The sequence below is a fragment of the Bos grunniens genome, chromosome 21 (genome assembly GCF_055505025.1).
Source record: "Bos grunniens cultivar Pamir isolate PY7600 chromosome 21, Bosgru_T2T1.0, whole genome shotgun sequence".
NCBI lineage: Eukaryota > Metazoa > Chordata > Mammalia > Artiodactyla > Bovidae > Bos > Bos grunniens.
The window spans coordinates 43,667,588-43,693,854 of NC_141185.1; the positions used below are offsets into that span (position 1 = coordinate 43,667,588).

At 48.6% G+C, this 26,267-nt stretch overlaps 1 protein-coding gene across 3 annotated transcripts in view; it reads right to left on the bottom strand.

The window, feature by feature from the left end:
* Positions 1-26,267, bottom strand: part of CEMIP (cell migration inducing hyaluronidase 1) — a 161,180-nt gene that overhangs the window by 30,113 nt on the left and 104,800 nt on the right. For all 3 annotated transcript variants that reach the window (XM_086364209.1, XM_086364210.1, XM_086364208.1), the window contains 9 exons: positions 26,103-26,198; positions 25,391-25,512; positions 19,450-19,582; positions 18,462-18,653; positions 10,191-10,366; positions 8,861-9,070; positions 2,482-2,687; positions 1,657-1,726; positions 203-331 (listed from right to left, as the gene is read on the bottom strand). In XM_086364209.1, coding sequence (XP_086220335.1) covers positions 203-331; positions 1,657-1,726; positions 2,482-2,687; positions 8,861-9,070; positions 10,191-10,366; positions 18,462-18,653; positions 19,450-19,582; positions 25,391-25,512; positions 26,103-26,198 — 1,334 coding nt within the window. The remainder of the gene's footprint in view (positions 1-202; positions 332-1,656; positions 1,727-2,481; positions 2,688-8,860; positions 9,071-10,190; positions 10,367-18,461; positions 18,654-19,449; positions 19,583-25,390; positions 25,513-26,102; positions 26,199-26,267) is intronic.

Genomic DNA, 26,267 nt, shown 5'->3' on the forward strand with positions numbered 1-26,267 from the left:
GGCAGGAAGAGCCCCAGGAGAGCCTTGCTAAGGACAGCCAGGACCAGAAGGCCATGGAAGGCCTCTTTGTGTCCTTCAAGTCCAAGGCTAGGAGTGCACTTGCTCCCGGCTGTCACCAGAGGCAGTTTGGGCTCTAACCCCGTGCGGGCCTAGGAAGACTGACCAATGGGCTGGCGGGGAGGCGCAGTCTGGAAGCACTTACCCGATAGTTGGAGTGTGCTCGGTTGTTAAGGAATTTCCCCAGTGGAATGTGCTCTGAATAGCCCGGGGAGTACATGCCGGCCGAGGGGCCTGTTGGGACGTGGTGAAAAATGAACCAGAATCCAGTTTCCTGGTGGAGGAGGACACAGGGGGAAAGGCACAGAATTCAGCACCAGGGAGCTTCTTGTGGGGGTAACTGTATGGCCCAGACTTGGGGTGAGCCTAGTGCTATCACCTAAACGGCCCCACCCCCAAACACACCTGCAGGAAACAGTGAAAAGTATGAGGCAAATATATTTTGTGGGCGCGCGGGGTGGAGTGGGGTGGGAGTTCCATGCTGACTGTTAAAACCCTTCGTGGGGTCCTACTGTATCAGCCATGGGAAACAAATGGCTGGATTTCAGAGCGACCTTGGGGTCCATCGCCATCCCTTCTCCCAACACAGAACACGAGGGTTGCCTGAGCTTCTTTATTAGCTTTTCCCTTTTATTCTGCAGACATGGAAGCTGAGGCCCAGAGACAGCAGCTGACCTGCTTAGGACCCCCAGGAAGGTAAGCAGTACAGAGGGTTGGGTCAGAGGCAGGCAGGGTAGACAGAAGGCCATATTTGGACCCTCTGCCTGTCCCCGCTTGACCTTCCATCCCAACAGCTGGTAGGTCATAGCACAAATCTCATAGGGTTGATACAAGGTTGATAAATTACTGGAGTTTATGGGATTTCCCTGGTGGTTCAGAGGTTAAGACTCTGCCCTCCCAATGCAGGGAGCACAGATCCAATCCTTGGATGGGTAACTAAGATCCCACATGCTGCATGATGTGGCCAAAAATAAATAAAAATAAATAAATTTGAACACACAGCAACACAAAATAATTTTTTTAATTATTAAAATTTTAAATTATTTTAAATTATTATTAAAGTGTGAAAACAATTTTAAGTTATTGGAGCTTAGAACACTGATACGCCAGGCATCTAACAATGAGTTATTGATCACATTAGCTATGATTATCAGTGTGACAAAGGGCCAGAGGCATCATTAAAACCGAGTCCACCTGGACTTCCCTGGTGGTCCAGTGGTTAAGAATCCGCCTGCCAATGCAGGAGACACAGATTTGATTCCTGGTCTGGGAGCTAAGATCCCACATGCTTCAGGGCAACTAAACCTCTGTGCCACAACTATCTAGAGCCTGTGTCCTGCAATAAGAGAAGTCACTGCAATGAGAAGCCCTCACACCACAGCTAGAGAAAGCCCATGCACAGCAATGAAGACCCACTGCAGCCAAAACTAGAAAAAGAAAACCAAGTCCATCTGCTTCCCCAGCTGGCCCTTCCCTCCTCACCCTGCTCCTGTCTGTGTAGATGTCTAGACTGGGGCTCAAGGCATACATATTCCATATGCTGGACCTGGCCATTTCCTCTCCCCCAGCCCCACCCAAGGCAGGGATGTTTCTGCTCACCTCGGATCCCGCAGCAGCACAGTTTATGAGGTTGTTGTTGGGATTGGCCATCCAGAAGGTAGACACAGCACTGTGGGCAGGGGCAGAGATGGAGCGGCATCAGACAGAGGGCCACTGGCTCCCCTTCTGCCGCCGGGGTGGAGGGGTGCCCCAGGTCAAGGGCTCTAATGAAGTTTCGAGGAGCCTCTTAGCAGTGATTTGAGAAGCTCTTGATTTGTTGATCTGAAGCCTAATTTTCTCGTTAAAGTGGTGTGCATTTACACCCCTAACATGCTCAGAATTTGAATGGAGTCTGGCTCTTGATGGTAGAAGCAAGTTTGTGGGTTAAATCTGAGATGGATCCTAGAATAAATGGAAATAAGGGGAACCCAGGAAAGTGGCTGTTTCTAAGGGAGAGACCCTGGACTCAGAAGGGTGATCGCATAGGAAGCTCTGTTTCTCTGTCTCTCTGACTGTCTCTCTCTGACTCTCTCTGTCTCTCTCTCTCTGACTATTTCGGTCTCCGACTTTGTTCTGACTCATGTCCAGAAGCACACTGGGCAGCTGGTACCCATGTGTACAGGCTGTGGGTGCCGAGGTGGCAGCCTGCTTCCTCTCCTCAAAGGAGCCCTGTGTGTCACCCGGAAAAACCCAAGGATGAGAACAGTGGTCTCTCTGGACAAGACTGATGCCTGGGAGGCCCAGTGAGAAGGGAGAATAGAAAACACACTGTACCTGAGCAGCTGAGAGCCTCAGGTGGTTAAGGCTGCAAGGTCCGAGCCACACAGGAGCCCAGGACTGAGGAGTCACAGGCTGGGTGGGAAGTTGCGTGAGGGAGATGCTTACTTGCAGTCCTGCCGGGGCTTGGGGATGTACCCCGGGTAGGAGTCCTCCGTGATCGTCTTGCACATCTTGCTGTCGCGGTCAGAGGGGAGGAGGGTTCCAGACTTGACGAGGAGGCCGAGACAGTGGTCAAAGGTGTTGCGCTCTTCCGGCCCATCTTCCGTGAAGAAGCAGTGGCCCAAAGAGTTATAGCCTACAACATCCTTGACCTGCCGGGGTCAAGACAGGGGACAGGTCACCCAGCATCACCACTCATTTGCTCATTCATCCATTCCACACACACGCACAGCCTCAGGTGCCACCAGGCTCTGAGAGGGGCACTGGGCATTTGAAGATGGACCAGACATGGGTGTTGGGCTTGGGGAGGGTGGGTCAGGCAACAGAGCTGGACTTTAAAGTCCCTTCCAGCTGGGGTGTTGTGACCGAGGCTTTTCCTGGGGTGGGGAAAAGGACGAGAGGTTAGAATTGGCCGAAGAGGAGACTGTGGACGAGGTCCTGTGAGCCTAACCTGGTGAGGACACAGCGAGTACAGTGCTTACGAGGACTTAGAGGATTTCACCAAGAGGTCCCCCAGAAACGGCGGTGGGGAGAGTGCCACCTGGGGACAGCACCTGAGCCAGGCCAGGTGGGCTTATCGTAGTAAGACTGGCTCCTCACTCTGCCCTCATCCATCGACCCAAGCGAGCTTTGAAGCCCACAATCCATATCAAGCCTCATTTGCAGAAAGCCAAAAAGGTTCGCAAACTCCAGCTCTTCAATATCCTTCTTGGAATCACAGAGTCAGGGGGCTAAGCCTAGAAACCACTTGAAAACATGGAGAGGCCTAGGGTACAGTCTCTCAGACAAGTCTTTCAAGCTCTTTCTAGCACACTCTCCCCACTTCACAATGAAGGAGTCCAGCTCCAGGATCTCCAAGGCCCCTCTGGGTCTGAATCTCAATGAACCTCTGAGAGCTAGAGGGTCCTCAGAGGGCCTCTGGGCAGAGCTGTACCATCTTGACTCTGCTCACCAGCATCCCTGACAAATTGGCATCCTGGTTCAGTTGAATGGCCCAGACGAGATACTGGCTATCTCCCAAGGTGCCCTGTCCACAGTGGGGTGTGAGGATGGCAGGAAACACCTCACTACCTTGACTGAGATCTTCCATCTCCATCCCTGCCCCCGGGTCCTGACTGCCCAATGACATCACCCAACCAGGGAAACTCTTGCTCCCCTAAGACATCATTCAATGACATCTTCAACCTGATGCTGCAATAGGCCCTGGAAAAAATTCATCTATCACCCCCAAACAACTCCCCCTCCAGCACTGCTACCATTCAAGAGGTAATCCTGTATATTATGGGATGTTCAGCAACATCACTGGCCCCTACCCACTAGATGCCAGCAGAACCTTCTCAGCTGTGACAACCAGAAATATCTCCAGACATTCATTTCCAAGTATCCTATTGGGATAGGCTTCCCCAGTGATTCAGATGGTACAGAATCCACCTGCAATGCAGAAGACATGGGTTTGATCCCTGCATTGGGAAGATCCCCTGGAGAAGAAAATGGCAACTGACTCCAGTATTCATGCCTGGAGAATCCCATGGACAGAGGAGCCAGACGGGCCACAGTCCAAGGAGTCAAACAGTCGAACATGACTTAGCGACTAAACAACAATTCCATTGGGAAAGGGAAGTGACAAAATTGCCCCTGCCTGAGAAGCACTAATCCAGGGTAAACACCTCACTTCCCTCCGAAGTCTCTTTTACGATAAATCTTACCTACTCCCCCAACTCCCACGCAGCCCTGCTCTAGAAGCATCCAGAACTAGGACCCTTCATGTCCCAGCACTGGCCTGGGTGCTTATACCTTTTAATCTTGCTGAAATCTTACATAATTCAATAATGATATTTTTTCTTTTAGAGATGAGGAAAATGAGACTGAGAAAGGTTGAGTGATTTGCCCAAGGTCATGCAACCCACATGTGTGAAACCAGGGCTGAAACCCCAGTTTTCTGTGTCCATTCACCTGTAAGGGTGGGTCACAAGCACAGCTGCCCTGTGCCAGGCAAGCTCTCTGTTCTCTCAAACAAGTATCACCTCCTTGATCTTTGATAATAGGCAAGGGCGTGGTCTTGAATGCTATTCAGTCCCTCAATAATGAGTCCCTCATTTTAGCCAATACCAAGGTCATGCAATGGGACTGCTTCCTTTCCTCCTAGTGAGCAATGCAAGTTTCTTATAAATAGCCTGGGCAGACAAGCCTGGGAGGAAGAGGTGAGAAAGCATGGGCTGCTCATCCTGGCAGGGACACCTGAGAGCGAGTTTAATGCCTTCACTTTACAGAGGAGGACACTGAGGCCAGAGGAGGGCGGTGGAGCCATGTTCAGACCCGGGCCTCCTGCCTGCCGCCCACAGTTCCTCTTAAGTCCCATACACCCAGTTGCCCGTTGTCTGGATCATACTTTGGTTGTCATCCTTTGAATCCGAGTGAATAATGAATACATTCTTATTCTAACAAATGCCTGAAAAAGAAATTCCCTCCTCTTGAGTTGTGCTCTGGAGAGAAAAATCCTTATTGAAAGGAATAAAAATAACTCCTATTTGCTGGGTGTGAAATACTTTGTATATATTATCTCATCCAATTCTCATCCAAACTACTATTCCCTTTCGACCAATGACACCGAGACTTAGAAAGTTGCCCAAGTCCCTTCTCTTGCAAGGACGGATGGAGACTCACTTCTCCATCTGTCTGATCTAAACTTTGTGTATGAACCAGTTCTCAACAGCACCAGAGAAAAAAACACTCCTGTCTTGTGTTGCATTTCTTTCTTTTCTTTAGGAGTGGGGTGAAGTAGCATATAGAGTTAAGAGAGCAATGTGATAAGGTAGAAGAAAGCCCTGGGCTGGGAGTGGAAGACACAGGTTCAACTTTGGCTTCACCACAGACTTGCTGTGTGATTTGTGAGTGTCCTTAGGGAGACTTTTGAAATCCCTTCCAGCCCTAACGCTGGATGACTGTTCTTCCTTAGAACAGTTCCTAGAATTAAGACACTTGAACTGTGGTATGGCTTGAGATGGGTACATATAGACAGATGACAGATAGATATGTAGGTAGATAGATAGATAGATATTGTTGTCCCGTCTCTCAGTCGTGTCTGACTCTGTGACCCCATGGGCTGCAGCATGCCAGGTTTCCCTGTCCTTCACTCAAACTCATGTTCATCGAGTCGGTGATGCCATCCAACCACCTCATCTTCTGTCACCCCCTTCTCCTCCTGCCCTCAATCTTCCCTGCATCAGGGTCTTTTTCAGTGAGTCGGCTCTTTGCTTCAGGTGGTTAAAGTACTGGAGCTTCAGCTTCAGCATCAGCCCTTCCAAGGAGTATCCAGGGTTGATTTCCTGTAGGATTGACTGGTTTGATCTCCTTGCAGTCCAAGGGGCTCTCAGATAGACAGCAAGGAGCTGGATAAATAGACACACACACATGGACATGTGGTGTACCCACCGAATCCTCATGTTTGCTATCCGGAGGAAATGTGTACACTCCTGGCCATTCTCTTGCCCAAACTGCATTTTCCCTTTGTTCTTCTGGATAGCTTCCCTCATGATTAAGATCATGAAAGTGATTCCTGACAGCCATTTTAAGTCTTCCAACTGTTGTGGAGTCTAGGCATGAGATTTTGAGGGGTAAAATTCCTCAGCTCTTAGGAACTGCTTCAGTTAGAATGACCATGTAGTTTATTGTCTCAACCAGGACATTTTTGAGAGTGAAAGTGGGAACTATTAATACCAATTAACTATCAACTATTAAATATAATTAATAATTATTGAGTTAATAATTATATTAACATAACTACTAATTAACTATTATTTATTAGTAATTAATTTAGGGACAACAGGTGTAAATTGGAACTGTTTGATGCAAATCAGGGCATAGGGTCACCCCAACTATGAAGACTTCCTCCTGCAACCTGCATACAGTATGAAAAGGAAATGACTGAAACAAATACAAATAGGGGGAGTGGATGGGATGCACTGGGAGAGTGGGATTGACAAATAAATACTACTATGTATAAAACAGATTCATGCTGATATATGGCAAAACCATCACAATATTGTACAGTAATTATCCTGCAATTAAAACCAATTAATTAATTTAAAAAAACAGATAACTAATGAGAACCTACTGCATAGCTCAGGGAACTCTACTCAGTGCTCTGTGGTGATCTAAATGAGAAGGAAATTCAAAACAGAGGGGACATATGTGTATGTATAGCTGATTCACTTTGCTGTATAGCAGAAACGAACACAACATTGTAAACCAACTATACGCCAATAAAAATTAATTTAAAATATAAAACAAATTCAAACAGAATTTTTTGTATACCTGATTCTGCCTTCTAGGGTAAGTATGATATAATTCGTCTTAGAGAGAAACTTGGCCATAAGTATGACCTTATTAAAAGGAAGACTGTAATTTCTGAGCTTTTGCCATTTCTGCCTCCTCTTTTTTTCTTTTTTTGAGCTGCTAAGGAAAAGAGCTTTGGAGTAGGCGGTGATTTGTTTTGCAGCCTGTGTTAATGAGCTTTTGAAAATGCAAATATAAGTTGGAAAAGGAAACCGAGAACTCAGTCATTCTGCCTAATGAGGAAAAGAGTGAGTTTCTAAGGAGGCCCGGGACAGGTGGGGGAGGGCACTGCAGGACCTCCACAACCAGGTAGAGGGAAGGAGGGCTTGAGAAGAAAAACCAGTCTCTCCATTTCCAGTTGATGTCTGTGCTGATCTGTGATGCACACTCCTCAACACCCCACCTCAGCCCATCTCCTTCCCACTCTGCCAGGAGAAGCCCTAGCCTCTGAACCTTTGGGGAAAAACAGGGCCAAGGGTCTGTTTTCTTCATTTGGGCTCAGGAGGGAAGGAGAGATGAGAGCAGCTCATGAATCAAGAAATGAGTAAGGGACTTCCCTGGTGGTCCAGTGGTTAAGAATCTGCCTGCCAGTGCATGAGCCACGAGTTTGATTCCTTATTCAGGGAGATCCCACTTCCCCTGGCTTCTCCAGTTTTCGTCTCCATGGAGATGCCCCCTTGCAGCACTGCCCTGATAGAAGCCCCTGACAGCGGCCCTCCAGCCCCACCCACAGCACTTTCCGTGCTCTGACCACCCCTACTCCACGTGAGTCTGTTTCCCACACGAGGCTTAGAGGGGGTGAGCAACTTGCCCAAGGTCCATAGCTCACCACCTGTGGACCAAGCCCGTTTAGGCTATGCCCCCAAACCCATGCTGTCCCCTTTATACTGATGAGTGGCCCTGCTAGGAGAATTTACTATAATGTACTAGGAAGTGGTGGGCATGGTGTAAACCAGAGTAAAGCCCACCTTGGGGCAGGGGTGCTATGACTTTGCCCCAGTCCATTGTGGCCAGGCAGGAATGTGGGTCTAGCGTTGCCAATTCAGCCTACTTCTCAAAGGAAGCCAAGAATCCAAGATTTTATGTGAAATCTCTCCATTTTCAAGTGATGAAAACTCATTCAACTGTTTCTTTAAACACTTAAGCCAAAAAACACACATCTGGCCACTGGGTTCAGTTTGCTGGGTGCCATTTTGTGACATCCGGTTTAAAAGTTCACAGAGGATGTGAGTTTGGTCCATTGAAAGAAAGTTCCATTTCATGAAAAATTATCAAATATTTCTCTAAACATGATACAAGCCAAACAAAACACAAACTGGATTCAGCATGCAGGTGCCATTTTGTAACATCCAGCTTTAAAATTATGGAGGATGTAAGCTGAGTTCACTTAAAGAAGGATCAACTGAGTGTAAAAATTATCTGTGCAAATCAGGACAAGCCACACACACACACACACACACACACACACACACCCGCACACACCAACTTACTAATGAAGGCATTTCCCCCAGTGCTTATTGCTCTGAAGACACTTGGTTCAACAGAAGAAAAGGGGAAAGGCCCCTCTCCTGCCACCGCTGCAAGCCTGTCAGGCAGGCTTGGCATGACCCCTGCCTCATTTGCAGTTAAACAGATTCATCATGACACACAGTCATGGAATGATCCTTGGGCAAACCAAGGAGCAGAAGAGCTAGACTCCCTGTGACCACTGAGTGCTCACCCATCTCTGTAGCTTGGTGCCCTTTAGCAAGGATACACCCTTATTTTCTCCTTTTTTGGTGGGTTACCTCTTCTCAATTGATATTGTTCTCAAATCTGAGCCAAGGATGGTTCCACACCCAATGGCCAGGGACCAAGTGACTAGATCTAAAACATCCAACCATTGCTAACGATCCCTGGGCCCAGCAGTAAGCAGATTGGCATCAGGGAGGGAAATGAAGGAGATGAAGGGGCTCTGGATCCCTTGCTGCCCTGGGAAGAAAGTGCTTACCAACAAGCCATTGGAGCCGTGGACAGTGACACAGCGGGAGAATGTGTGATGGATGGAGAGATCCTTGACATACGTGGGCGGGTCGTAGCCCCCCTTTTCATCCACGTCTCCTGCCAGGTGGAAGTGGATTGGGTACTGACCAATCAGCTGCTGGCCCATGTGCTTCAGCTCCACGCCCTCCAGGTGTGCGGCCTTGAATCCCAGTGCAAACTGAGAGAGCAGAGCCCAGAGTCAGAAGGGGTCCATGGGGTTGCTCCCTGATCCCCCTCGCTGGTGCCCACATTTCAGAAATGCACATACACATGTTGTCCTCAGAATGTTTCACTGAGCCCCACCTCAGGGACTCAGTAAATCAAAGACATTCTCTGCAAATGGATTGAGATGCCTGACTCTTCCTACCTCACTGGAGACAGGGTGCTGCTGATAATATAGTGATGTGCAGGGCAACGGATTGTGTGGGATCAAGAGGTGCAGCGGGAATGTGCAGTGGCTGAGGTTTGCCTCAACCTTCTTTTCCTGCCTCCTAAGCTACTGAGCATAATGAGAAAAGGGTAACCCTGAGATAACCTGGGGGACGCTAGCAAGAAGTGTGCCCTAGGAGGGTTAGGGAGTCCAAGAGAGAATGGACCCTGGAGCAGTAACAGCCCAAGTTGTGGTCCACCATCTGAGGCCCTCTCCTGGCTGGGGGAAGGGAAAGCTGAGCTTGGGGTCTTCATCAGCCCGTGACTCTAGTAGTGTGTGTGTGAGCTGTAGGGTGTTCCACACTCTTATGTCATAGTACACTCAGAGCCATTCCTACACATTTCAGAGGACCCACTTGATTGCAATGAATGTCTATACTCCAGGAACTCACCATGAAAGCACAGTTCAAAAACAACTCCTGCCCCAGGTTGAGCTCTGCTAACTTCTACTAGGGAAGGATGACTTCAGGACATGCTAACCATTCCTTCCAAAAACAGGTTAGGGTTAAATGCCCCTTAAATGCCCCTTCTTTTATAAAGTCCTCAGGGTTAACTAATGAAGAAAGGGAATGAAAGCCATGATTGAAAATTGAAAACCATGAAAGCAGGAAGCACAATGTGATGGGTGCCACGTGCCTGGGGAGTAGGAGATGTTCCTTGTCATCTCTCTCATCCACAAGTACTGACAGATGGAATTGCACACCAGTGGATAATACACAAGACTCCTCCAGCTTCCAGAGAGTACCCCTCTCTTGATCCTACCCCTTGCCTCCCAATCCCTTCCCTACTAAGCACCCCTACCCCCAGGATGGCATCATGCAAATCCTCCTGGTTGGGTTGACAGACTCTGCCAGGTAGATTCGTCATACCTTGATGTGGCCCCCAAAGGTGTCGAAGTCAAAGAAGTTGCAGAGGTGGTTGCTGTAGGGGTAGCACTCGGCCTCCATCTCCCCCATCACCACGATGTTCCGGCTCAGGAGTCCCACCTCAGCACGCATGTCCACACCGTCAATCTCCTCCCCGATGTGCAGGTACATCGGCTTGCCTAGGGCAGAAGAAGGGAAGCAGGGAGCATCAGAGGTGCTGCCTGAATCTACTGTGCCCAGGACCCACCAGGTGCTTTCACTGCTTCTGTGGTACCTGGGGTTGTCCATGACCCTGACCCCCATTTTATAGAAGAATGAAGCCCAGGGAGATGAAATTACTTGCCTGGATGAAGAGCCAGACATAAATGCTCACATCTGAAGCCCATGGTAGACATGGCTATTTGTCCCCTAATTCCTACCCTCTTTCTGCTTATCAGTACTAGAAACTTCTATTTTAGCTGATGCAAGACTCCCCGGGACAACCATACTCCCTAGCCTCCCTGCAGGTTAGCGTGGTCAGAGGCAATGTGTGCACTGTGCAGGTGGCTCCCGCTCTCCCCTGGGGCTGAGATGTGGGCGCTGGTGGTGGGCCATCCTTGCCTATGTGAGAATATACCCTGGAGATGGCACAGCAACCAGAAGGAAGAAACCTGGGCTGTGGATGATCCCTCAGAACTCACGCCCTAGACTGCCTACCAGTTGGGTTTCTTACAGACACAAGACAAACCCCCTCTTCAAAGCCGCTGTGGTAAAGCCTAGCATGCTGCAGTCCATGGGGTTGCAAAGAGTCGGACTAGACTGAGAGACTGAACAACAACAAAAACAATAGGCTGCCTTTAAATTTAGCTCGTCCCTGAGACTGCTGACCTGGCTCCTAGGTGCTGTCTCTTTCTTCTGAGGATGTAATTATAGACAGCAACAGTCTCTTGTGCTGATTTGCAGCCCGAACCATACCACGGACACTGCTTGGCTTTCACTGTGACCTTGACTAGAGCAGCAGGGCACAGAGCTCAGCCCCTCGATACCACTGGTGCCCACATGCAAAGGCTGTGGTTGTACTGAGCCCCGAGTTGCACCCACTGACAGTAACCTCACCCTGCCCTCTCATCCAGGGGGAGGGCTGGCTCCTCTGTCCAGTCCTTCACCTAGCTCACATCCCGTGGGTGGGTCTATACTTTTTCAAAGGATGTTTATTGCCTTGGATTTCTGCAGACTCAGGGAGGCGGTGGTTTCTTTGAAGCATCTCAGTTCAAGATGCGAGACCAGTGCCTGGCAAAGCTGAGAAAATATTCCCCTTGGAATTGGTATTCGCCTCCTCTGGCTACAGAAACAACTGACCACAAATTTAGTGGTTTAAGACAACAGAAATTTCTTATTCTTTTTTGGTCATGCCATGTGGCATGTGAGATCTTAGTCCCCCAACCAGGGATGAAACTCATGCCCGATGCAGTGGAAGCACGGAGTCCTAACCACTGGACTGTCAGGGAAATCCAAAGACAACAGAAATGTCTGACAGTCCTGGAGTTCAGAAGTTCAAAATCCATTCCACCAGGTTACAGTCAGAAGTCGACAGTGCTGGTTCTGTTGGGAGGCTCCAGGAAGAGTTCGCTCCTTGCCTTTTGCAGATCCAGACAGTGGTCAATGTTCCTGGGTTGCTGTTCAGTCACTCAGTCGTGTCTGATTCTTTGTGACCCCCTGGACTGCAACACGCCAGGCTTCCCTGCCTTTCACTATCTCCTGGAATTTGCTCAAGCTCATGTCCATTGAGTTGGTGATGTCATTCAATCATCTCATCCTCATCGACTTCTTCTGCCTTCAATCTTTCCCTCCGACTCTGACATTCCTATATCTCTCTTTTAAGGACCATTTTGGGCTTCCCTGGTGGCTCGGTGGTAAAGAATCCACCTCCAATGCAAGAGACGTGGGTTCAGGCTCTGGCCTGGGGAAGATACCACATGCTGCGGACCAACTAAGCCCGTGTTTCACACCTACTGAGCCTGGGCTCTAGAGGCACTGCTGCTGCCAAGTCACTTCAGTCGTGTCCGACTCTGTGTGACCCCATAGACGGCAGCCCACCAGGCTCCCCCATCCCTGGGATTCTCCGGGCAAGAACACTGGAGTGGGTTGCCATTTCCTTCTCCAATGCATGAAAGTGAAAAGTGAAAGTGAAGTCGCTCAGTCGTGTCCGACCCTCAGCGACCCCATGGATTGCAGCCTACCAGGCTCCTCTGTCCATGGGATTCTCTGGGCAGGAGTACTGGAGTGGGGTGCCATTGCCTTCTCAGAGGCGGGAAAACTGCAACTACTGAGCCCAAGTGCTGTAACTACTGAAGCCCACACACCCGAGAACCCATGCTCCGCAACAAAAGAAGCCACTGCAATAAGAAGCTTCTGCATTGCAACTGCAACTAGAGAGTTGCCCTGCTCACCACAACTAGAGAAAAGCTCATGCAGCAATGAAGACCCAGCACAGCCAAAATTAATAACTAAATACTTTAAGGACCCTTTTGATTTCACCAAGCCCACCCAGATAATCCAGGCTTACCTCCCATCTCATGAGCCTTAACTTAAGGACATCAACCAAGTCCCTTCTGCCACCAAGGTAATATTCGCACACAGCTCCAAGGAGCACAGCATCCTGCCCAGCCGCCCGCAGGATGAACAGAGTAAAACCCAGACTCTTGTGGGCTTATCCACCATCACTCCCTCACAGCCCTTTCTGCTCCAGCCAGACCTCACCACCCATCCTACCCACAGCGAGCCTCTGCTTTTTACATCTTAGAGATTTTACCTAAGCTGCTCTCTCTGGCCAGGACAGCCTCCTCCCTTTGTCCATGAAGCAAATCACTTTGTTCCTCATGATCTAGCTCCTTTTCAGTGAAGTCTTCCCTGACCATCCTCAACGTCAGCCTTCACATCTTGGGGTCCCCACAGCGCTCGACAGAGCCAAGAAACCAGGCCATGCATCCCCAGGTTTCCAACCACCCCTCAGAGTGTATGCATTTCAGAGTTCAGGGGGCTCCTCTCAATTTGTCAGCATCCACTTTAAAATATGGTGTGTCCAGGGACTTCCCTGGTTGTCCAGTGGTTAAGACTCTGTGCTTCCAATACAGGGGGAGCAGGTTAGAGTCAGGGAACTAAGATCCCACATCTTGAGTGGCGTGGCCAAAAAAAAAAAAATGATGTGGAGACAGTATGGGAACAAGAGGTTTCTGTTCCTGGGGGTGGCCAGAGGGCCCTCCTCAGGAATTCAGTCTCAACACAACTGGAGGGGAGAGACAGTGGATGGGGAGGACTGTGGCTCAGGAGCCAGGCTGTCCGGGTCAGAATCTGACTCAGATCATTGCTGTGGATCCCTGAACACGTCATTTAAGCTTCCTGAACCTCAGACTCCTTATCTATACAATGGAGACAATCATAGCACACATCTCCAAACGCAGAGATAGTTGTGAAATGAATTAATCCAGGGAATGTGCCCGGAACAGCCCTGGGCACATGGTAGGGGGCTAGTGCTCCCACCATTGGCTTCACGCTTATGATGGGAGTTCATAGAAAGTAGGTTTGATAGCTTTCTCGGTTCCATGGGCTGGGGTGGAGGGGTGGAGGAGGGAAAGAAGCCAGGGGTAGGGGGGACTTCCAGGTGGATGGAGGCACTCTGTTGATTAGAGTCCTGGGACCAGAGATGGGAAGACAGACTGAGAGCTGGGAGAAGTCTCCAGTCCCACCGCCTCCTCCCCCGCCTGCAGTGGGGCTTCCCTATCAGGGCTCTGACAGACCTCATGGCTGCTTTATCTGCCCTGCCGCTGTGTTCACAGGCCACTCCCAGGCCGTGATGCCAGGGAAGCTGTGCACTCTGCTTTCTCAGCATCCTGTCCTGTCTGCAGAATTCTCCCAGCTGGCCTCCACCCACCCTCCCTTCCTTCTCTAAGCTCTGATACAGGAAGGCCAAAGGTAGGGGGTATTGAGAGCGGGGGTGGAGCGGTTGGGCTGGGGTGTGGGGTAAAGCAGGCAGGCATGGCCAAGCCGGATTTGTCTCAAATAATCCAGAAGGGCTGTGAGCACAGACGAGGGGTGGGAAAGGCGTGGGGTGTAGAGGGACCCACACAGGAACAAAACTCTGACCTTTCTGAGTGCTCACCCTACGGCTGGTTCTACAATACCCCTTCTCTGCAGCACAGTCATGGCACAGGACACTCTGGGCTCAAGAGAAAAACGAACATCGAGGATCTTCCACTCTGCGCATGTGGTTCCCGACCTAGCATGATCCAGGGCTTCTGGGGGAGGGGGCAGTGGGGCCTGCCCTTCTCAGACCATGGGGACAAGCCCAGAGGGACTTGGGCTGGAGGGTCCCGGAGAGGCAGATTTAAGCTATAGCGTGCCCTAGATTCCGCCTCCTGTCTAGTCATCTTTGAGTGAAGATGCTGAGAGAACACACAGCCTTCGAACTTGAGAGCTCTGACTCTGAATCTTGGCTCATATCCTCCAAGAAGACTTGCTGGGTCTACAACAGCAGCAATCCCCAGAAAGTTCTGAGATGAAGGGCATGCTCTACTCCGTGTCAGCTACTGGCCCTGGTGGTCACTGAACTCTTAAAATCTGGCTAGTATGACTGAGGAATGGAATTTCCTTTTTAAAATTAATTTTAATTACATTTATATAGCCATAAATGGTTGGTGGCTACCATAGTGGAAAGCATTAGTCTAGACATTTAATTTCCATGAAGAAATGAAGAAGATGTTTCCTCATCTGGGTCATGGAGAAAACAGTAGCCTTCACCTTTTTATGCTATCATCGAGAGTGAGAAAGATGGTTCCTGTAAAGTGTTTAGCATATTGTAGGAAACTCAAAAAATGTTAATACTAATTAACAGTAGTATTACTTAAAAGTGTGTGTGTGTGTGATATTGGGTGGGTACAAGCAAAGTGGGAAGTGGAGAATGAAAACAGGGTAGAAAATTGAAGACATTTTCCACTGCCATGTCAGGAGGTGTTGAGAATCGCACTGTGGTTGGCAAAACTTGGAAATATTTTTTTTTAGATGATTCACACGTTTTCATGACTTTGTTATCCCCATCTGTTTCCCATCAGAAAAGCCTTAAAATGCAAAAAGTCCTGTTTACTGGAATTTGGGGGCAGTGAGGAAAGAGGAGCCAGGAAGGCTGCACCCCACTCTGCAGCTAGCCTGGGGAGGAGGACACTGATCGGTAACTGGGTGGCGGCACCATTTTGGAAAAGAACAAAGCAGCTGGAGTCCCTGCTCCATGTCACCAGGGAATGTACAGCCAGAGAATGGGCTTGGAACCGAAGAGGAGAAATGAAGGCCTCCCCAGGACAGACAGACAGACACATACACACACCTTACCTGGGACTTTTCTCACTGGGGGTGCTGTTTTCACAAAAGCCCTAAAGCTTCTGAACAAGATGGTCCCACCCTTGCTTAAGGGGGCACGGGGGAGGCTGGGTTGTGGGACTTGGAGATACAGACATGGGCAGTCATGAACCAAAGGAGCTTGGAGGGTCCTGACGTGGGGGTACGCTCCTCTCTACTCACTCTTTCCTCCTTGGTCTTCCCAGGACCCGGAGCAGCCCTGAACAGTCTTCAAGAAGCTGCTAGAACCACTGGTCAGACACTGCCACCTGGAGCCACGCTGGATCATTTACCCCTGAACCATGCTGTGGGGCGAGGCAGAAGTGCCCTCATATCACATGGTTCCCTTTCTCAAGGTCACTCATGGCACTACCTGCTGTCCTGTTAGGTCTTGTTCGTGTTGAAATCTCCCTCCAGGCCTAGAGGTGCCCAGCACTGAGGTGCAGATGGGGGCTGTGTGAACAGACCAGGACTCTTCCAGGGGTGCTCCTTCTTCTCCCTCCCTGAAGGCTGGGCCTCAAAGGCAGGCTTTCACCCCCCTAGAAGCCACAAATGCAGCCCCAGAATCAGGGTCACCTCACAGAGGGCAGTGACAAAGCTCACACGTCTGAATGCCACTCCTGCCAAGCGCCCCAGAGGACTCCTGGCATCCCAGAAGGCCTGTCTGCCTCTACTGTCCTTGGGAGACACAAGTCATCCAGGGAGGACCCAAGGGTCTGGCACTCACTAGGAACTGCTTCCCTTGGTGCCATCCTGTAAGTGGGGAGCAAGGAAGTCTAAAAAGTCATTGCACTTAGAAGAAAGCCCCCAAATTCTTTCTCAAGCACACTTCCACTAGCCAAAAAGACTGTGTCAAATTTCACTTTTTGTAGTTTTGTTTCTAAGATAATAGATACTTTCAGTATGTTGGTTATACTTTCTCAATCCACAGTATTCTTCTACCCCCAGATTCTAATACTTCTCTAGGTACAATGGTCCTGTGGCAGCTGATATATTTAAAAAAATTTTTATTGGGTTATAGTTGATTTACAGTGGTGTGTTAATTTCTGCTGTACAGCAAAGTGAATCAGTTATATATATATACATATATACATACATACATACATGCCCTCTTTTTAAAACTCCTTTCCATATAGGCCGTTACAGAGGACTGAGTAGAGTTCCCTGTGCCGTATGCTGCTGCTGCTGCTAAGTTGCTTCAGTCATGTCCGACTCTGTGCAACCCCAGAGATGGCAGCCCACCAGGCTTCCCTGTCCCTGGGATTCTCCAGGCAAGAACACTGGAGTGGGTTGCCATTTCCTTCTCCAACGCATAAAAGTGAAAAGTCAAAGTGAAGTCCCTCAGTTGAGTCCGACTCTTAGCGACCCCATGGACTGCAGCCTACAAGGCTCCTCCATCCATGGGATTTTCCAGGCAAGAGTACTGGAGTGGGGTGCCATTGCCTTCTCCTTATCAGTCATCTATTTTATACACAGTAATATGTATGTGTCAAGCTCAATCTCCCAATTAATCCCTCCTGCTCTTTACTCCCTGGTAACCATAAGCTTGTTCTCTACGTCAGTGACTCTATTTCTGTTTTGTAGATAAGTTCATTTGTACCTGTTTTTTAGATTCTACATATAGCAGCTGATATTTTTTAATGCCTAGTATTGATTTTCCTTTCTCTGCTAATACATCTCAGTTTTCCTCTGGGGAGTGACTGTATCCATGCAATGCAGTCTTCGAAGGACAGTTAATGATGGTGTCCTAGCCAGAGGGTAAGCATGTGAGCCATCAACCCAATCAATGCTGTCTCCTGGAAGGTAACTTTCAAGCACCATGTCCCAGGACATGCAAATAGTGATGCCTTAAGGAGGCTGCCCATGCATTCCTGCACCCCAGACCCCTGAAGCTGCCCTATTTCTGGTCTTTGTTTGCAGCATGACTGCCCAGCTTCTATTTAGCTCTCTAAGTTGAATAGTTTCTCAATTAATTTCTATGTTGTTTAAGGTGGTTGAATTGGATTCTGTCGCTTACAACCAACGACTCTAATCAATACATGACTCCCCTCCCCAAAGAATAATTGCCCTGGACTATAAACAAGGTCTCTTTTTACATCTTTGTTGTTGTTGTTTAGTCACTAACTTGTGTCCAACTCTTTGTGATCCCATGGACTGTAGCCCACCAGGCTCCTCTGTTCACGGGACTTCCCTGGCAAGAATACTAGATGGGTTGCCATTTTCTCCTCCAGGAGATCTTCCTGACCCAGGAATCAAACCCTCATCTCCTGCATTGGCAGGTGGATTCTTTACCACTGAGCCATTTGGGTAGCACCCTTTTTACCTCTAACCATCTATAATTCCAGTAATCTCACATAACATAAACAACCAGGGCATTTAAGTCAAGATTTAGGAGAAGAAGAAGGAAATGTAAAAGGTAGAGAAAGAAGACATTTACATTTTTGTGGTAAGTTAAATTATTGCTAACAAATATACACTCCCTCCCCTCTGTTTTAATGGGAGAAATAGAGTTCCCCGTTCATGTTGAGCTGGACCATATTATCTATTGGAAGGTAGGTGTGAGAGGGTTCAAGTTTGGAGCTCAGGCAGGCCTTAGGAGTCCTCCTGTGATTCTGTTCACTTCTCCGCCATGAACAATAATATGTCCTTGGGAAGAATGAGAACTGACCCAAACCCAACCCTTGGAGTCAAGTTTAGTCTAGAAAAGCTGAACCCTACATAGCCTATAGATGCATCAGTAAGAAATAAAAGTTTGCTATGAAATTTTAAGAAATTTTTGTTGTTGTTGTTATGCAGCATTATCATGGCTATAGCTGACTGATACAAATTTGTTTTTATTTCAGTCAACTTTAAGCCTAGCAATTTTCAGTTTCATCTAGCCTAGGAAGGGGTAAGCAAATGTCCTACCTGCTACTTTGACCTGGTTGGGGGCACAGGTTCTGCAGGGGAGCACCTGGAACTCTTCTGCCTGGTACATGGAGTAATCGGTACTGGCAACAACCAGGGTGTCCCCAGGCTTCCACGACTGTACATTGTCTTCCAGATGCAGGATGGTGCTGTTCACGTTGGTGTCGATGGTGACGGTGAGTTTGGGCCTCACTATAACCCAAAATAGGAGACACTGAGAGATAAACCTTTGCTCCTGGCAAACTTCCACCTCTTCCCTTACCCTCCCTAAATCAGTAAATGCCAGGTTTGCCTATCCAAAACCCAAATCACCAGGCTCGCCCCGAACCAGTCTTGGTATGGTTTTTTTTTTTTTTTTTAGTCATCAAAAAACCCTACCAGAACAGAGCCATTCATTAGCTCTGGGCAGGGGAATTTTCCACTAACTCCTTAGCTGGAGTTAAATGGGGCTGTCTCTCCACACCCACTTTGCAAAAGATGTAAAACAAATATAGTTTCTCTCAACTATTATTTACAGTAGCTGTCAGCCTCCCCTTCCAAAAAACTCCCATCCCTAATGACTGCCTTCTGGAGATGGCCAAGTGCCCTCAAGAAGAAACCGACCATTTCCAACCCCTGCTAACAAGCACCTCGGGAACTGGGTTTAAAATAATAGCATCCAGAGAGGCCATGGGCTACGTATCTCTGTGGGGGCGGGCTGCAGGAAGGTCAGCTCCGTCCACGGAACCCTGGTTGCCTTGAATAGGCCCTTCCCCTTCCTGAAAGGCGTATGGGCAGGGTGGGGCTCCACTGGCTCCTGCCAACTCCGAAGACCCTCCCACGGTTCCTGTGTCATAGAAGGGCTCTCCATCAAGAACTTGGCAGGAGCGCCATGTCACTGAGATGCCCGGAGGTGGCTGACCCCGCCGCCCAAACTCGCAGTGGATAGCTGCCAGCTGGAGGAACCGAGCCACGGAGGCAAGAGTGTCCCCAGTAAGGGGCTGCTTACCAGGCTTTCCGCACAGGAACCGCACACGGTAGCTCTGGCAGGCTTGGCCCCGGTCGTAGCACACAAACCTGTAATCCTGGCCTCTTTTATAGACAACCTCAGTGGTGAGGTTGACTCCATCCAGTGTAGTGGCCTGGGAATGGCACAGAAATTACAAAGTCATTTCTCGTTGTAAAGAAGGAAGGTGATGATTAATGTTACAAACATATACTCACAAGTCTAAAATTGCTGCTGCGAAACTTATTTACAATGGCCTTTAGACTATTATTCTAACGTTTCCCCTTCTCTATTCTGTTATAAGAAGGGCAGCATGAAGTCACAGGGTGGATAAAAATCTTGCCTGGGGTCCCACCATATTTGGTATCCAAACCAGTGAGTGACTACACTGGGGAACAGTTTACAGAGTGTTTATCACCACCACATGCTTTTTTAAGAGCTGGGCGGGCTGCTTTCTACTCTCCCCGATCCAGAGGTCCACAGTGGCCAACATTTACTGAAGACTCATTGGATCAACCTGCTGGTGCCCAAATGTGACTCCATATCCTGTGGGGAGTCTTTAAAAATACTCTTGCTGGGGCTTCTCTGGTGATCCAGTGGTTAAGAATCCGCCTGCCCATGCAGGGGACATGGGTTTGATCCCTGGTCTGGGAAGATCCTCGGAGCAACTAAGCCTGTGTACCACAACTACTGAGTCTGTGCTCTAGAGGCGGTGAGACGCAACTACTGAGCCCATGTGCTGCAACCACTGAAGCCTGAGTGCCTAGAGCCTGTGCTTGGCAGCAAGAGAAGCCACCAAAATGAGTAGCCTGCACACCACAAGTAGAGTAGCTCCCACTCACTGCAACTAGAGAAAGCCGATGCAGCAGCAAAGACCCAGTGCAGCCACCAAAAAAAAAAAAAAAGTGCTCACACTCAGGCTCCATCCTCAGAGTCTTGGATTTGATTGTGTCCAGGGTACAACCTGGACAAGAGAACTTTGAAAGACTGCCCCAGGTGATTCCAATGGGAAGTTAAGTTTGAGAACCCTTTTTGTAGTTATGGAGCTCCATACATTTTTTTTCAATTTGTTTTTTATTTTTTGGCCTCACTGTGCACCACATGAAATCTTAGTTCCCTGACGAGGGAATGAACCCTCACTCCCTGCCTTGGAAATGCAGAATCTTAACCACTGGGGGCCACTAGGGAAGTCCCTGAATTCTGTACATTATTAACATACATTATTGCATTCCCTCTTCCTGGCTCTGAGGTCTATGAGGTTGATGCTGGTTTTAAGGATCTGGAAACATACTCAGAGAGGCTGGGTAACTTGCCCAGCATCACACAGCTGGTAAGAGGCAGGGCCAGAATCTGAATCTGCACTCATCCAGTGACAGAGCGGTGCCTCGCAGCCCCTCGCGCTGCTGTTCTTACTGCGTTCAGTGTCTGTCTCCTACCAGGGGGGTGGTGGGCTCTGGAAGGGCCAGGGATTGCTTCTTCCCTGATCTCAGCATCCAATCCAAGGCCAGGCACGCAGCAGAGTCTCAGCTGATGGCAGCTCCAAGGCCAGGTAGAGAATCTTAGGAGTGGGTTCAGAGGAGGGCACGGTCCCTGCCAGCTGGGGCTCACCCCGGAGCCGGAGTGTGTCTGCACCACGACAGTGGCTGTCATCAGAGACTTGCAATTTAGAGCAAGGGCCGCAGCTGTTGTCCTTTTTGGCACAAAGACCAAAGGGACCAGGGCTAGGCAAATAGGAAAGCGAAGTATAGCCCATCTAAAAAAAGGGGGGGGGGGCAGCAGATATTCATTGTCTGTGGTTTGGGAGGAGAGCTGTGGAAATTTGAGTTTAGCCAGAATAAAAATTCAGGCCTTTCCATAGGCCACATGCTCACAGTCCTTATCTGGGGTGGTTCCTGCAGCAGAGAGGCAGGCACTGCCGACTCACCCTTAGAGGAAATCACAAAGGCTCACAGGGATTTAGGTGCAAGTTCAAGGTCACCTGACTGTCAAGCCCACTCCTCTGACTCCCAGATCTTTCCCCCTGAGGCCAGCATGTTTTTCAGTAGGATATCCCTGAATATTGAGAACTGAGCCTAAAAACATCATGCCGGGGAGCTGGACATTTTTTAAGGTACAACATCCAACAAAAATTTCAAGAAAACCTCTATTCAATTTTATTGCTTTTATTTTTCTCCCTTATAAATCATAAGAATGACCTCAGTTTTGGACAAGAAGAGTAAAAAGGGCTTTCCCACTGTTCAGTGAACTTGATCTTCACTTTAAGTAGACACAATGTGATTGTTATTCTTGATAATAATTATAAAATAACTAGCAATATCATAGGCTTCCCTGGTGGCTCAGTGGTAAAGAATCCGCCTGCCAATGCAGGCAGGCGATGCAGGTTTGATCCCTGGTCTGGGAATATCCCCTAGAGAAGGAAATGGTAACCCACTCCAGTGTTCTTGCCTGGGAAATCCCATGGACAGAGGAGTCTGGCAGGCTACAGTCCTTGGGGTCACAAAAGAGTCAGGCACAAGTTAGCAACTAAACAAGCAATATCATAATAAATAATAATATAAACAATTTTAAAATAATAAAAGAAAATTATGGGCACTCGCTGTAGGTCAGAAGCTTCATGTATTGCTGCATTAAATCCACAAAATAATCCCATGAAGGAACAATTATTATCTCCATTTTGCTTAGGAGGAAATTGAGACACTAAATTAAATCAGCTTGACTGATAGATATGGCCAAGATTGCTAGTGAGGAACCCAGGGTGCAACATTTAAGGCAGCACTCTCTCTCCAGGGTCACGTGAGTGCAGAGTTGGCACCTGGGAGGCAGCGCCACCTTAAATTTGGTGTTTTGGGCACCTCACAGGTCCCAAAGGACATGTGAGTCCATTAGATTCCACAGGCCTTGAAAGGCAGGTGAGTTTTAAGAAAGAAGGTGGGAAGCAAGGAGATTTCAGCCCAGGAGAATCATCAGAAGGGTGAGGACATGGGAACTGGGGACTATTGTTTTGGGGTTTGATTTTGCAGAATCACAAATGATCAGATGTTGAAAAACTTTCCCTGAGTTGAGGTCAACTGTGCTAGTCTTAACTATTTCCAACTATTTTTCTTTACAACTCACCATCCTGCCCAGGTGACAAATGTTCTAACACCCCCTCCCCTCCAAAGGATTTGACGGCAGGTATCTCAGGGACCTCTTGTACGGGGCCCTTGGGGTGATCAGAGGTGGCAAGTGACCCCAGTAACCTGTGATTTTCCATGGTGGCAAAAATAGGCACCTGGGCATTTCAGTTTTGTCTCAGTCTCTCTGGTGGGTCAATTAACTTGGGCATTTAGCTCGTGGCAGATGTGTCTCACACTCTATTGATGAAGAGAATGAAATCTTGCTTCTCTCACCTGTGGTAAACATAGCATAAGCCTGGTTTTGCTTTTTTGACTTCAGAAAAACTCAGAGTATCTTCTACCTCATTGCCTCTGATGACTATGAAGAAATGGGTTGATGGCGAGAAAGGAGGTGAGCCTGACATTTTCAGGACAGAGCACTTCCTGTTTCTTTTATTTCTTAATTTGTACTGGAGTATAGTTGTCTTACTATGTTGTGTTAGTTTCTGCTGTTCAGCAAAGTAAATGGGCCCTGCAGTGTGGTGGCAGCCTAGTGGTTACAGAGTATGGGGTTGGTCCCCATGGAAGGTCTGGGATTATTGAGTTGGTGAGCAGTCATGTTGGTGTTTAGTCACTAAGTCATGTTCGACTCTTTTCAACCCCTCGGACTATAGCCCACCAGGCTCCTCTGTCCATGGGATTTTCCAGGCAAGAATACTGGAGTGGGTTGCCATTTCCTTCTCCAGGAGATCTTCCTGATCCAGGGATAGAACCTGAGTCTTCTGCAGTGCAGGCAGATTCTTTACCACTGAGCCACCTGGGACATGAGCAGTCACACACTATTATATGTATGACATATGGGAAAAATACATATTTTCACTGGTTTCCTCTGCTCTCTCCAAGCCTTCAGTAAAGTTTTACAGACTGAGCCTGGGATTAGTGGTGCTTTGACACTCTCTGGGAAGAGTCCATATCAGCTCGGATCAAAGTTCCTGAGAGTAAGAAATGCCTAAGGAAAGCTATTTTCCTGGCATGGAGAAGTGGTCTTCTCAACAACAGTGGTCTGGAGCCAGACAGCTGGCAGAGCAAACACTGGGAGGGATTTGCAGAGCATGGACACATTCCTCGAGGATTTCCAGAAATGCTTGGGGAGGGAGCAGCCCTGGTATAAGACTGGACTTCCTGTAGCCAAGTGAACTGGAGGAATCCAACTGGGGCTCTCTCAGAATTAGAGCTGGAACGTGCAGGGTTTCAAGAAAAAAAATTAAAGTTAAATCTGAGAAGTATGTGCTTTGAGGGAGTCAGCGCTTTTTGATTCTCTTGGACCAAGAAGAGTCTATAACGTGTAACGGAATCTGGGTAAATCCTTCTCAACCACACTGGAGCCATGTGAACAGACAGCCTTGGCCAAACAATAAGAAAGGTTTCCCTGGCCTTTGCTGACCGCAGAACCGACTGTCCTCTCTTGGAAAAGTGGTCCCTTGTCCTGCAGTCCCTCTATATTGCAAGGCAGAGGGCGGAAGTCAAGCCTTAGGGGTGGAGGGATATGGAGGAGTGAAAATAGTCAGATGATCTGGGACCTGAGGTTAGATAAACTGAGAAAAGGTGGTGTACAAATGTTGCTATTTTTATTGGCTGAAAGAAGATAAAATGGGCAGAGACGGTCTTCCTGAAATGACTCTAAATTCTCGTGTGTGTGTGTGTGTGTATGTGTGTGTGTGCTCAGTTATGTTGGACACTTTGCAACCCTGTGGACTGTAGCCTGTCAGGCTCCTCTGTCCGTGGGATTCTCCAGGCAAGAATACGGGAGTGGGTCGCCATGCCCTCCTCCAAGGGTTCTTCCCAACCCAGGGATCTAAACCTTATCTCTTGCGTTTCCTGCACTGGCAGGAGGATTCTTCACCACTGAGCCATCTGGGAAGCCAAATGCTCTATCAGACACTTAAGTGGCCCCAAATCTTGTTTTGGAAGAAGACCAGGCATAAGGAAATAAACTCCATTTTCTTGCCTATGTCTCTGTCTTTCCTATTCTCCCTTGAGCTCTCAAGCTCACCAGCTGAGCCACTGAGGTGTGAGAGCTGCCCATTTGTGCCACACTTTCATGATGGAGCCAGCTGAGACAGCCTAGGTCCTCTTTGCTCGGTCAATCAGTTGTGTCCGACTCTTTGTGACCTCCTGAACTGTAGCCTGCCAGTCTCCTCTGTTCATGAGATTCTTCAGGCAAGAATGCTGCAGTGGGTTGCCATTTCTTAATCTAGGTGATCTTTCTGACTCAGGGATTGAAGCCACATCTTTTGCATCTCCTGCCTTGGCAGGTGGGTTCTTTACTACTAGCACCACCTGGGAAGCCCAGGTCCCTTTTGAACAGAGTTAACTCCAAGTGAAGATCCCAAGCAAATACTGTCCATTCTGTGAAGGCTGACTTTCACTAAGTGGAGAACAAGGCTGTAGGTGTTCTCCACCTGGGCTGGTCTCAGCCTGCACCTGAATTCCAGCTACACCCTGTGAACTTGAAGCCCTAAAAGAAATGAAGGGTGCGTGAAGCCGAGAAAGTCAAACACTCCCCTCACTGGGCACCCTCACCCATAGCTGAAGATGCAGGTTGAGGAGACAGAACAGGAACTTTTCAGCAGGACCCAGAAGAGAATCTGAATCCTGGCTTTGAAAGTCATGGGGGGAGGCCTGGAGCAGACAATCAGCTTCCAGGTCAGTCTTTAAAATGAGAACGCTATTCTCTGGCACTACGGACATCACAGGAGGGCCATGAGACTCACACCACTCAGATAGTAAGATAGTTTGTGATCTACAGCATCTTCTTCAAGACAAAGCCTTGATAACTTCTTGGTTACCTGTATATCAATGGGGCGATTGCAGATTTTCCCTGGATGAGTGACCCCGAGGTCTGAAATTTTCTCTCCACCTTTTGTGTAAGATACTTGGTCATGTTCGAACCACTCTGTCCACTCCACATCTGGGCAGAAAGCAAAGATCAGGGTCAGGCAAGCAGGGCGCTGAGACTGGCCATGCTGGGTGCAGCCTCCGTGTACCCTCGGCTCAGTGGGAATCAAATACCATATGTCCAGGCTCTTACCAGGCTTGTAATCCATCTGCCAACCTCCCCACCACCCCCAACTTTTCATTGCAAGTTCCTCTTATTGAATATCTTATTTTATAAAAGCAACAGGTATTCTTCATTATTGCCAAAAGGAGAAAGATGAGATCCAGCCATGAACCCATTGTCTGAGGGTGCTCGTGAAGAGTGTTGCTTTCCATGCCACCCCCCATGTCCCTGTGTGTGAGCTCCTTGAAGGCTGGGTCCTACTGCTGTCTGTGTTCCCTGTCAGTGCCATCACCTGGCACAGAAGAGGCATTCCGTGAAAGGGCACATCCCTCTGGGTTATTCCCCACTGAGCCCAGATTAAAGACCACCCTCAGCTGCCAACTGAGTTAACACTGAAGCCGTCAAGCGGTCTTACTGGTGGAAAGAAAAATTCTCCTTCTGCAAAGTCCCGACTTTTTATCCCACTGTGGAATTTTACCAAGGGGTCCCAAGCTCCTCACCTTGAACCCACTCGCTGGATGAGGAGACGTTGAAAAGCTCACCGTGCTCTGTCCGGAAGAGTTTGAACACCCGGGCAGCAGCAGAGCCATGGTGTCCTATCAAAGAGGAGATGGGAGGAATCAGCAACCACACAGACCCCCGAATTAAGAAAGATGTGATGCTAA